This window comes from Juglans microcarpa x Juglans regia, chromosome 4S (genome assembly GCF_004785595.1).
Source record: "Juglans microcarpa x Juglans regia isolate MS1-56 chromosome 4S, Jm3101_v1.0, whole genome shotgun sequence".
In the NCBI taxonomy this organism is placed as follows: Eukaryota; Viridiplantae; Streptophyta; class Magnoliopsida; order Fagales; family Juglandaceae; genus Juglans; species Juglans microcarpa x Juglans regia.
In genome coordinates, this window is record NC_054601.1 from 5,171,050 (window position 1) to 5,182,581 (window position 11,532).

General features: G+C 40.4%; 3 protein-coding genes across 3 annotated transcripts; all 3 read left to right on the forward strand.

Annotated features, from left to right (window-relative positions):
• The first annotated feature begins 38 nt into the window (after positions 1-38).
• LOC121262940 (U-box domain-containing protein 30-like) lies at positions 39-2,713 on the forward strand. Its single transcript, XM_041165648.1, has one exon. It carries the CDS (start codon positions 743-745, stop codon positions 2,096-2,098), a length of 1,356 nt encoding a protein of 451 aa, XP_041021582.1. The 5' UTR covers positions 39-742; the 3' UTR covers positions 2,099-2,713.
• A 2,078-nt stretch (positions 2,714-4,791) lies between these two features.
• On the forward strand, positions 4,792-8,929 carry LOC121262953. Its single transcript, XM_041165665.1, has 3 exons — positions 4,792-5,487; positions 6,591-6,778; positions 8,022-8,929. Exons 1-3 carry the CDS (start codon positions 4,857-4,859, stop codon positions 8,508-8,510), a joined length of 1,308 nt encoding a protein of 435 aa, XP_041021599.1. The 5' UTR covers positions 4,792-4,856; the 3' UTR covers positions 8,511-8,929.
• A 128-nt stretch (positions 8,930-9,057) lies between these two features.
• Positions 9,058-11,000, forward strand: LOC121262964 (protein PHLOEM PROTEIN 2-LIKE A10-like). Its single transcript, XM_041165686.1, has one exon. It carries the CDS (start codon positions 9,367-9,369, stop codon positions 10,630-10,632), a length of 1,266 nt encoding a protein of 421 aa, XP_041021620.1. The 5' UTR covers positions 9,058-9,366; the 3' UTR covers positions 10,633-11,000.
• The last annotated feature ends 532 nt before the right edge of the window (positions 11,001-11,532 follow it).

Here is an 11,532-nt window from a genome sequence, read left to right on the forward strand (position 1 = left end):
TCCTTTTGACCGTCTTACAGTCACAGCCAAGTCGGGCTGCGCCTTCAGCTCCTCTAGATTATCCCCCCAAGTGGCCACAACTCCCAGAAAAAAGAATAAACAAAAAAGCAAAAGAATATACTTTTCATCAAATGTTTATCCTCCCAACACAATTTCTAGGGCATTGAATATCAGTATTTTTGTTTTGTACAAATTGGTAATCCGAGGTGTGTATACTGTTATTGTATGAGTGGATTTGAAGCTCATTTTTATCACTTTTTAATGGTGTTTTTATTTTCTCACTGATCTAGGGCTGATGATTTCACACTTTTCTTTGAGCTTGAAGAGCAACTGAGCTTTGGTATTAGGGAAGAAGATTACAACTCCATCATTTCCTTGTTGATGATGAGGATGATGGCATTGAAGAGGAATGTGGCCCTTTTGACCGGGGAAAGAAAGAGAGAGATCAGGTAAAGAGAAAAAAGAGAAAAGAAAGCCAAGGGTGGAGAAAAGATGTCCCCTTTGACGGGCATTGTTGCGCTCGTGGATTGTCGATGAGTGAGATATCGTAAGGGAGTGAAAGACAAAGTGAGAGAGAGAGAACGCCACTCTCCTCCTTTCTCTTTCCCACACGCTTCTTTTCCTCTGTATGTGACGGGTCTCTTAGAATTTTAAGGGTCTCTCTGTCTCCTATTTCTTGTCGATAATCTGTGATTCTGTGTCAAATTTTATTTGAGCATTTGCGTAGAGGGTGTTCGGAAAAATGCCGATGTACCAGCCGTCTAGTCGGAGAAGGGATGGGGGAGACGGGAAGCTCGATGCTGACGGTGGTGGGCAAGTGTTAGATCTGAAGACCGCGGTGAAAGATGGCATTTTGGGCGGAGACGGCGCGTTCTTCGGTGGCGGTGTCGCCGAGAAACTTGATTTGAAGAAGATGATTGCGGAGCTCGAACCCATAGATGTGCCCTCGGTGTTTATCTGCCCGATCTCTTTGGAGCCGATGCAAGACCCCGTGACCCTTTGCACGGGCCAGACCTACGAGAGATCCAACATTCTCAGATGGTTCTCTTTGGGCCACTGCACTTGCCCCACCACGATGCAGGAGCTGTGGGAGGGTTCGGTCACGCCGAATACGACTCTGCACCAGCTGATTTACAGTTGGTTTTCCCAGAAGTATTTGGCGATGAAGAAGAGGTCGGAAGATGTGCAAGGCAGGGCTTTGGAGCTTTTGGAGACTTTGAAGAAGGTTAAGGGCCAAGCTAGAGTTCAAGCTCTTAAAGACCTGAGGCAGGTCGTGGTCGCTCATGATTCGGCGAAGAAGACTGTGGTGGACAACAACGGTATATCTTTGGTTTCTTCTCTGTTGGGCCATTTCACTTCGCATGCAGTCGGGTCAGAGGTAATTGGGATTCTCGTGAATTTAGATCTCGACTCGCAGTCGAAGGCCAATTTGATGCAACCCGCGAAGGTATCGTTAATGGTGGATATGCTGAACGAGGGATCCATTGAAACGAAGATCAATTGCACGAGGTTGATCGAGACGTTGATGACCGGGAAGGATTTTGGGTCAGAGATAATCTCAAGCTTGAGTCTTTTGGTCGGTTTGTTGAGGTTGGTGAAGGACAAAAGACACCCAAATGGAGTCTTCGCCGGTCTCAGTTTGCTCAAGTCGGTTTGTTCCTATGAACCAGTTAGGGTCTCTCTTGTGAGTATTGGGGCAGTTCCCCAATTGGTTGAGCTCCTGCCTAGTTTTAATAATGAGTGTCTGGAATTGTCCCTTTATGTTCTAGAGGTGCTGTCCACTCTTCCAGAAGGAAGAATGGCTTTAAAGGATTGCCGGAACACCATACCGAATGTAGTGAGATTAATGATGAAGGTTTCAGAGAGCTGCACTCAGTTTGCACTGTCAATCTTGTGGGCTGTTTGTAAGCTTTCCCCAGATGAATGTGCCTCACTTGCTGTGGAGGCTGGTTTGGCGGCTAAGCTACTTCTTGTAATTCAGAGTGGTTGCAATCCAGCCATGAAGCAACGTTCTGCTGAGCTCTTGAAATTGTGTAGTGTAAATTACACAGCTACTATCTTCATCTCCAAGTGCAAGCTTACAAGAACGATACAATGAAAGGATTATGACAAGTTGTTGATATACATCTCAATTCTTTTTCCCTTTGGTGTGAAATGATGAAGGTTTCAGAGAGATGCACTCGGTTTGCACTGTCAATCCCGTGGGCTGTTCGCAAGCTTGCCGCAGAAGAATGTGCCTCGCTGTGGAGGCAGGTTTGGCAGGCGAGCTGCTACTTGTAATTCAGAGTGGTTGCAATCCAGTTATGAAACAACATTCCGCTGAGCTCTTGAAATTGTGTAGTCTAAATCATACAGCCACTATCTTCAATTCCAAGTGTAAGCTTACAAGAACGATTCAATGAAAGGATAATGACAAGTTGTTGATATACATCTCAATTCTGTTTCCCTTTGGCCTGATGGACCAAGGTACCAAAGAACTTGAGGAAGCAGCTGAATTTGATACTAAGATTCATTGGGTTTCTGAGGCACCCCTTCCTTTCTTGTGTATACTAAGAAATTAGTGTCTATCAGTTTTGTTCCAATCCAAGAAGTAACATAAAATGTGGATTGAGTTCTACATCGTTTATTGCATAGGCATAAATCCTTGTCTATAACCGGCAGTTTTTACTGAATATTGCCAATAAGCTCCAAAGTAATAATTCAAATTGTGCTATTTCTGTTTGTATACTCTAGTATCGACCTTTAAATGGTTGCTGATTGCTCCAATCCTCGAGAGAGCGGCGTCTATTTTATGTGGAGTTGAGATGGGGCTAGGATGTGAAAAACTGAAAATACAGGCATGAGTTTAAAAACGTAATTTCTCTTCTTCTGAGGATTACAGGGGACTCGTTTGATTGGGGGATGTTTTACTGAATCTCACTGTAATAGAGTTTGTAAAGGTTGCCAAGGATTGAACACAAAGTCCATGTACACCCATTTATATTTCCTACACGCTTAATTAAGTCTTCCCAAGCTTGGACAACTGCAAAAGAACTAAGATAAATCAGCTTGGGCTTGAATTATCCGCTCCCATCCTAATTTTTATTCTGTGTAACTTTGTATTTGTCTCTCTATTTGCCTGTCATTTCGTCTATGAAACGTGACCAAAGTTGAAACACAGAAAGAGAGACAAGAGAGGTGGTGGGGGCTCCTATTCCTTGATTCGTCTGGTGCTAACACTCTTGTGTTTATTCAAGTGGAAAGAGAAGAAAGACACTCTTTTGTCATATGTCAAGTTCGTTTATTCGTATTATCATATACAGGAACGAAGAGAAAAGTGAGCCGAATGAATGAGCTTTTGTAATTGCTCCAAAAATACGAGCACCCCTACGCACTGATTAGTCTGAACATTTGTTTTGGAAAGACGGCGTCATGAAAAAGGAAAAAATGTTGGCTTGATGATTCCCTCTTCTCCCAAATCTCAAATCTCTCTCGCCTTCTAATGCATCTGAGCTCCAGACCGAACCATTTTCGCATGCAGAAGAATAATTCAAACTTGGAAGATATCTATACTATAGTACAGTAAATATTCTGAAAGGATCAAGTAATTGAATCTAAGAGCACCAGATTGGCTGGCTCAGCTGGGTGCAAAATGCCCAGAAGAGTTTTTCATGCTGCGAAAGGGACTACCAAAGAGTTCGTGTTTTCGTTATTTCTCTCTCACAAGTGAAGATTTTTTAAATAAATTTTGTGAGTATCATCCTCTTTGATGTATGGAAAAATAAATTTACTATGTATCATCCACTATTCACTCTTATATCCTATAACTTTTTTATAAGGTATGAGGGTCAAGGTGTTTTTTATAAGATATTTATTTACTTTTCATAAATAAATACTCTCATGGAACGTTGTCCAGGTCTCTCCCTTCCTAATTGTTAACATTTTTTGCTGCAAAAGATATATTTTGATTGGTGGGAAAAGGATTAATATGGGTAGGATATCTTGGTGTTTTTAACTTTTTGTGGTGTTCAAAGGGCCCTCAATGTCCACTTTTGTCGTCACGACTCTGTGCACACGGCCAACCCCATGACCGTGGAAAGGAAAAGGAACCTCAAATCTTGTCCACCTTAAAAGAAGAGCAGGAAACAAGACAAAGCTAAATATGGGCATCTTTGAATCAACCCCCACTCATTAGACACAAAATGTCATCCAAAGTTCGTTGCAAAGTGAAAGAAAAGACGTTAAATAATGCCGTAGGCCCGTATATGTGAAATAGGCCCAAGCATTCATGGGCTTGGGCCCTTGGCTCAGCTTTTGAAGGGACTTAAAATGGGTCACTTTTGACTAAACTACGTTAAAGAATTTGATCTTGGGCCGACATGAAGAGCTTGTGCAGGGTTTTGAAATTTTTTTTGAATTCCGATTCAATTTCAATTTCGGAATATGTAAGACTTTACATTCTTATCTTGTTGTCTTGTAATTTGAATGTTACTTAGCAATTACTCTTTTTCTTTTTTTTTAGTTTCCAACAGTTTTTTTTCCCTCAATTGTTGGGAGGCGAAGTTAGTTTAATTAGGTCTAGTTTAGATAATTAGATGAGATAAAATAATTTTAAATGAGTTGAATAAAATATTATTAAAATATTATTTTTTAATAATATTATTATTTTAAAATTTTTAAAAATTAAATTATTTATTATATTTTAGATAAAAATTTAAAAAAATTATAATAATAAAATATGAATTGAGAGTGATTGTATATTGTCGCAAATATACAATCATGACTCGCAATTGCCTTTCTAACGTCCCTCACACTTTTCCGGCACTTTCTCCCATTAAATCCAAAAATATAAAAAATAAAAAATAGAGAAATAGAAAATGTCATGGTTAGCTCGTTCTCTGGCCAGCTCCCTCCGTCTCGACGAAAATAACGGCGACGGCGACGGCAAAGACTACGACGTCGTACCGTACAGAGCTGACGATCCAGACCCGGCACCATCTTCATCCACCAAATCATCACGCCAGCGACAAGAAGATCAATACGATCCCGAAGATAATGACATCCAATCAGAAGAGGCACAATCTCGAGGCGTCAAAGACGACCTCTCCGAGCTCAAACAAACCCTCACTCGCCAAATCTGGGGCATGGCCACCTTTCTCGCTCCCCCTCCATCGCAACTCTCCACTCCCTCTCATTTCCGCCAATCCGAGCCGTCCGATCAATCTGGGTCCGGAGGCGAAGATGATCCGTCTGATGATGCTGCCTCCGGGATCCGGAGCGATATCGCGGAGATCGAAGGGAGCTTCAGGAGCGGAGTCACGGAGATCTCCAATATAGACTCGAACTTTCTCCCCTTTGGCTCGGAGAGAAATGAGGAACTACTGGAGGAGCGTGGCTTAGAAGGAGCCATTGGGATTACCGAGGAGGTTTTGGCGTTCGCTAGGAATATCGCTATGCATCCCGAGACGTGGTTGGATTTTCCAATTGATGAGGAGGAGGACTTGGATGGTATGTGCGTATTCTGCGATTCGCATTTTGTGTCAATGTGTTTTCTTAAACCCTTTTGGATTGTGAAAATTGGCCTTCTTCGAATAGAAATTAGGGCTTTGTTTAGTCAATGGCTGATTCAGCAACTCAAACTTTTCCTATATTTATGCATAATTCATTGTGTTGTAGTTCATATTTATTGCAAAGCAAAACAAATGGTTATGCTCTACAATTGTTGGAATCGTAATCTCCTTACTCAATTCCTTCTGAATTGAATCCGTAACATTAGGAACTTTGACACTCAAGAGGAAGTTGCTCTCTTTTTGAATTGTATAATATCAATCTTTACAAATTTACATTCTTAGTTGTGAGTCTTAGCTGTTCGTGTTGAACAGGCAGCATTGTGCTTCCATTGGTGGTGTTGAGGAGATTAGGCCTTTAAGATTAGCTGCGGCCTGGTGCGCAGGATGCCTTAACATAACTGTAGTGGCCAAGAAGCTTGATTATTAGTCATTCACAATTATGAAGCAGATGGCTGGCTTTTTGCATTATGACTTCAGCCATTGTAAATGATGACGTTAATTTTGTATAACTAGTGCTTTAACATAGGTAAAAGCGCATTCTATATGTTTTTGCTTGGTTATCATCTGATCCAGCACTGTTCAAGTTTGTGCTGTAATTGGAGAAGAGAAAGCTGGTACCTTTATTCTAGGAATTATACCCCATGAATGGTTTGGATGTAGATACAGTGGATTATCTGATACCTTAGGTCCTTCCTATTTTTTTGCAGGGTAAGCTTTAGTACATATCATTGTTTAGTGAATGCTTGGATATTTTCCCTAGGCCAGCTTTTGATTTTTCACATTAGAATTCCCAGAGGACATCAGTTTCATTAATCGATACAAGAACTTGCTGTGCCCATGTTGCACTGGTTCACTATGATTTCTTACACAACTGTGTTAAATCGAATTGAAATTGTCCTCTTTGCATTTCCATATACATCTGAAGTTTGTTGGCAGTATCTTCATCTATGCTCTATTTCAGTTGCTTTAGTGGTAGCTGTTTAAGTTCATGCTTTGATTATTCATCCTACATTATTTCTATTTTTCTTTTTCTTGTTTTAGATTTTCACATGTCTGATGCCCAGCAAGAGCATGCTTTGGCCATCCAAGATCTTGCTCCGAGATTAGCTGCCCTGAGAATTGAACTTTGTCCTTGCCATATGAGTGAAAGCTATTTTTGGAAAGTCTACTTTGTGCTTCTGCACTCTAGACTCAATAAACACGATGCAGATATCTTGTCCACATCCCAGGTAAGTGTTTTTTTTTTCAATGTAGTTATTCATTATGTTGTTGAGTCCCCAATAAGTTTCTAGTTCGATTTGGAATTGTTGCTAGCTGTTGTTGTTATATATATATATATATATATGTATATATATTATATATGTGTATATTGCATTTGAGATAAATATATCTTTTAGAGGGTCATTGTTGATGATTTTGAGCACCTCATCAGTTGATTGATTTATACCTAATCTTTTTCGTTTTGTTTTGTTACTTTTTTGGAGATGGGGTAATAAATTGTCCACTTCAGTCACTTCATGGTGGGCCTCATTTGATGGCATTCTTTCATAATTTTACATTATTATGAAACAATAATTTTACATTCTTTACTGCATAGCAGACCAGAGTATGCTTAGTTTGTAATTTTACTTAAATGGGATTCAATAGACCCATTTGTTCTGACCTTTCCAGATGTTCTGTTCATGGGCATGCACATAAAAACCTCTGCTTTCTAAGCTCTTTTAAGGGTCTTGTAAGATTGTTAGTAAACAATCATGATCGTCACACTTCAGATGTCAAGTGTGATAATCTGATCTTACATTTTTTCTTGGTCTTGGGCTTAGGGGTATGCTCCCCCTAGGTCTAAGGTTCAAATCCGGTGCAAACAATCTCTAGGGGCCATCAGACTAGGAGATTTTTCCCTTGAATTAACCGAGGTGCACTTGCGGGAAACTCCTTGCCAAGGGCCTGTGCAATCCCAAGATTAGTCGGGACGTTGTTCCGGACATCCAGTGCCAATAAAAAATTTAAAAAAAAAAAAATTTCTTGGTCTACATAAATGCTATCCATTTACATGCTGGGGGGGGGGGGGGGGGGGGGGGGGGGGGGGGGGGGGGGGGGGGGGGGGGGGGAATTGCATGCAGCAGCTTGGCAATTGCTTTGTGTACTATCGTGTTTAGTTTTTTCAATGAATGTTTAAAGTATTCCTGCCTGTCAAAGGTAGTTGCTTGAAGTATGAATTGCTTATTAGAAGGAAAATATGTTGGTTTTTTTTTTATAGTTCTGCAGGTCAGTGTCTATGATTTGTTGTAAGTGTTTTGCATGTTTCATTTTAAAATTTGTAAGGGTTTCCCCTTTTCCCCTGCTGTTTTGTCGAAATGTTATATCTAATATTTGAAATGCTGTTGTAGCAATCTTTGGGTGATAAGGTTTGCTTCCACAGGCATTTGCATAATATTTTTGAGGTTCAATGGTTTAACCTATTTCTTGCAGGTTGTGGCTGCCAGAGCAATGTGGATGCAGGAGCTACAGAAGCAAACGAAGGTGGATACTGACTGGTCTGCGAGAAGCACTTCCTATTCAAAAGACAATGCTAATATACTGGAGCAGGATTTCGATCCTATACCATTGGGCACATTTTGTTTTGAACCTTCTATCTCCTCTGTGGCAACAGATGTTGAGACTGAGAAGCATCCAGTCGAAAGCACCGAGCTGCAATTTGTTGATAAGTCTGTTATTGCAGAGAATCCGGGAATTAACACCGAGAATAAGGATTTACTGTTTGGTCCATCCTCCAAACTACAGATACAGAATTTAGAAGACGATGAGGATGACTGGCCGGAGGATGATTCTGAATTTGGTAGGTTTAGTGGAGCTGCCATTTGCGTGGGGAATGAGGATGACATATCTTTTAGCGATCTAGAGGATGATGAGTATTGCAGTCTACCCATAAAATCAAAGAGCGTGGTTTCAAAGGATTAGGAATCTTTGAAACTCCATGATTGTGCATATAAGTTCTGCTGATTGGACAAAAGATGGTGCTGGACAGTGATGACATGCGAAAACTCAAGGGCTTCAAGAAAATTCCTCAGCTGTCTCAGGCCAAGTATATAATCAAGAGTTGTCACAACATAAGTATTTTTTGTACATGATTGAATGTTTGGTTGGTTGTGTGAGAATTGTACAAACGCAGTCTTAGTGATTCAGCAAAGATAGAAAGCTGTTGTCAAGTTGTCATTGATGATCAAATTATTTTTGTTGTTTTATCTGAAGACAAACGTGCGAGGACTCGGTTAGATAACCGTGCAAGCATTGAAAATGTCCTTGTATTTGTTGTGTGTCACATGAATCTCATGATGTACAACAAAGCCTTATTTTAAATAAATAAGGCCTTTTCAGCTTGCGAAGATGCATGCTATTCTGTTTCTGTGAATTTATGATGCTTCAAAGACTTCGATGATTTACTGTATCTGTTTTTTCTCCAGTTTTGAATCATCAAATCACAGATTCCGCCATTTTATCTTCTTTAGATGCATACAAACAAATATATATTAATAATATAGATATACATATTCAGATTAGATAAGCTTGTCCATTTTACCTTGGCATCCGAACCCCTCTCTGTAGTCTTGCGCGCATCGTAAACCGAACCCTTCAGGTATCTAGATTCCTCTATCCTCGGAAATCAGATGATAAAGTTGTAAGGATGAGACGTGATTTCCCTGTAAGATTTTACTGTCCAATGTTTCTCACTTTCTATACGGTTCCCAGTTTCTTTTCATTTGGTTATCTCAACCTTGTTATGAGCTCTAGGTTTTGATTGGTCGCTTTGCCGTTTATGGATCTCGGGTTGGTGAAGAGGGGCTTCGATTTTTCTAAGAGGAGAAAGAAATGGCTTATTCTTCTTGCCGCTTTAGGCGTCTCCGGTTTTGGAGTTTACAAGGTCTATCATTTACCCTCTGTGATCAATAAGAGAAAGAGGCTGGTTAAGCTCCTTCGAGCCCTACTTTCCATGGCTGAGATGCTCGCGGATTCGGCAGAGACAATTGGTATTGTCTCCAAGGACTTGAAGAAGTTTCTGCAATCCGATTCCGACCAAATTCCTCATAGTCTGAAGCAGGTTTCCAAAATCGCGCGGTCAGAGGAGTTCTCGGAATCGTTGGTTAGGGTTACGCAGGCTTTCACGGTTGGGATTTTGCGGGGTTCCAAGTCCGAGGCGATGACTGACAGGGAGCCCGATACAGGTTCGGCGAATTCGAGCTTTTCTGACAGGATTTTGGAGAGGCTTTTCTCCACGGCGGGGGCCGGTTTTGCTTCAGTTGTTGTTGGAAGCTTTGCGAGGAATCTGGTTTTGGGATTTTACTCCAGTGGCGGACCCATGGACGGTCCTAGTGTGTGCCAACCCGGTTCTAGCTTATCAGACGAGCCCAGATGGCTAAATGTGGTCTGCTCTGATAAATGCAAAGAACTCATAGCAAATTGCATTCAAGTTTTTGTAAGCAGGGCAGTTTCTGTTTATCTAGACAAAACAATGGATATTAACGTGTATGAGGAGATGTTTAGCGGATTAACCAATCCCAAGCATCAAGACAAAGTGAGGGATATTCTGGTTACTGTTTGTAATGGTGCGGTGGAGACACTTGTAAGAACATCTCACCAAGTATTGACGAGTTCAAGTTTGGGTTCAAATTCTTCTTGCTCAAATGTTGATCAGAGCATTAGTACAACTGCCATCAACGATGAGCGTTTTGATCGAGAAGAATCTTCAAAGCAGCTGAAAGTAGGGAATTCGATTTATGGAACTCAGGATTCTGGGTGGGTTGGCAAGGTTTCATCTACATTGGCAGTGCCCAGTAATAGGAAGTTTGTGCTTGACGTGACTGGGAGGGTGACATTTGAAACAGTGAGATCCGTGGCGGAGTTTCTTTTTTGGAAGCTATTAGATGGCTTGAAAAAAATTATTGATGTAGTTCATGTGGAGGTTGTGGAGAGAGGGTTGGAAGTTATCAGATATTTTGGTGCGAAGTCTTTTGTTATCGCTAATATGTGTCTTGCTCTGTATCTACATGTTCTTGGTGGTAGCAGGGTTTTCTTGGCTGCTTAATTCGAGGAGATTCTCCTCCCCTATATAGATCTTGTCATGGAGATTTCAACGACTGAGTGCTACAATTGCTCCTCGATACAGATAGTTCCGGTGGATTAGTTTTTTCTACAATTTTCTATTCGGAACAATTCTACAGTTCGGAGACAGATATTCCATCCATTTTGTTATAGACTCAATACATGAACCCACAATATTTAATACTGGGATCTACACAGCTCATCACAGCATTTTAATGCTATGAAGTCACCATGTTACGACTACCACTCTGAATTGTCAAGAAGCGTTTAGGATAGTAAATTATTGGAAATCTTCATCGTATTCTTGTATGTGTATCTTTGCTGCCCTTAATTGAAATGCATTAGTGTGTTCGTCTAGTTCATTTTGATTGAGAGAGCTTTTGAAAATTCATTGCTTTCCTCTTCTTCTAAAGAATGTCTTTACTGTTTATTTTCGGGGTCTCTCTCTCTCTCTCTCTCTCTCTCTCTCAAACGAAGGAGTATGCTGGATTTCTTGTCAGATAGTACTTTGCTGAACTTTTACTAGTATGTTGAGATGAGTTAAGTTCTTTATGAATAGTAGTGAGTTAAGATGATGGAGTGAGTTTTGTGAGGCATCTAAAATGAGTTTAGATGTGTTTGGATGTTACCGATCAAAAAAAAAAAAAAAGATGTGTTTGGATGTTAATATAAGTTTAGATATATTTATGAAAAGTTAAAAAAGGTTGTGATCTCTCGTGTAAAAATGTGTTGAGTTGAAAAAGGTTGAAAGTCCCACATGTAAATATTTTTTGAGTTGAGATGAATTTAGTGATTTGAGAGTTGAGTGTTTGGATGTTAGACTCAGTTTAAAATTAGACTGGATTAAGTTGATCTTAGTTCACCAAACGGGGCATTAATGGTA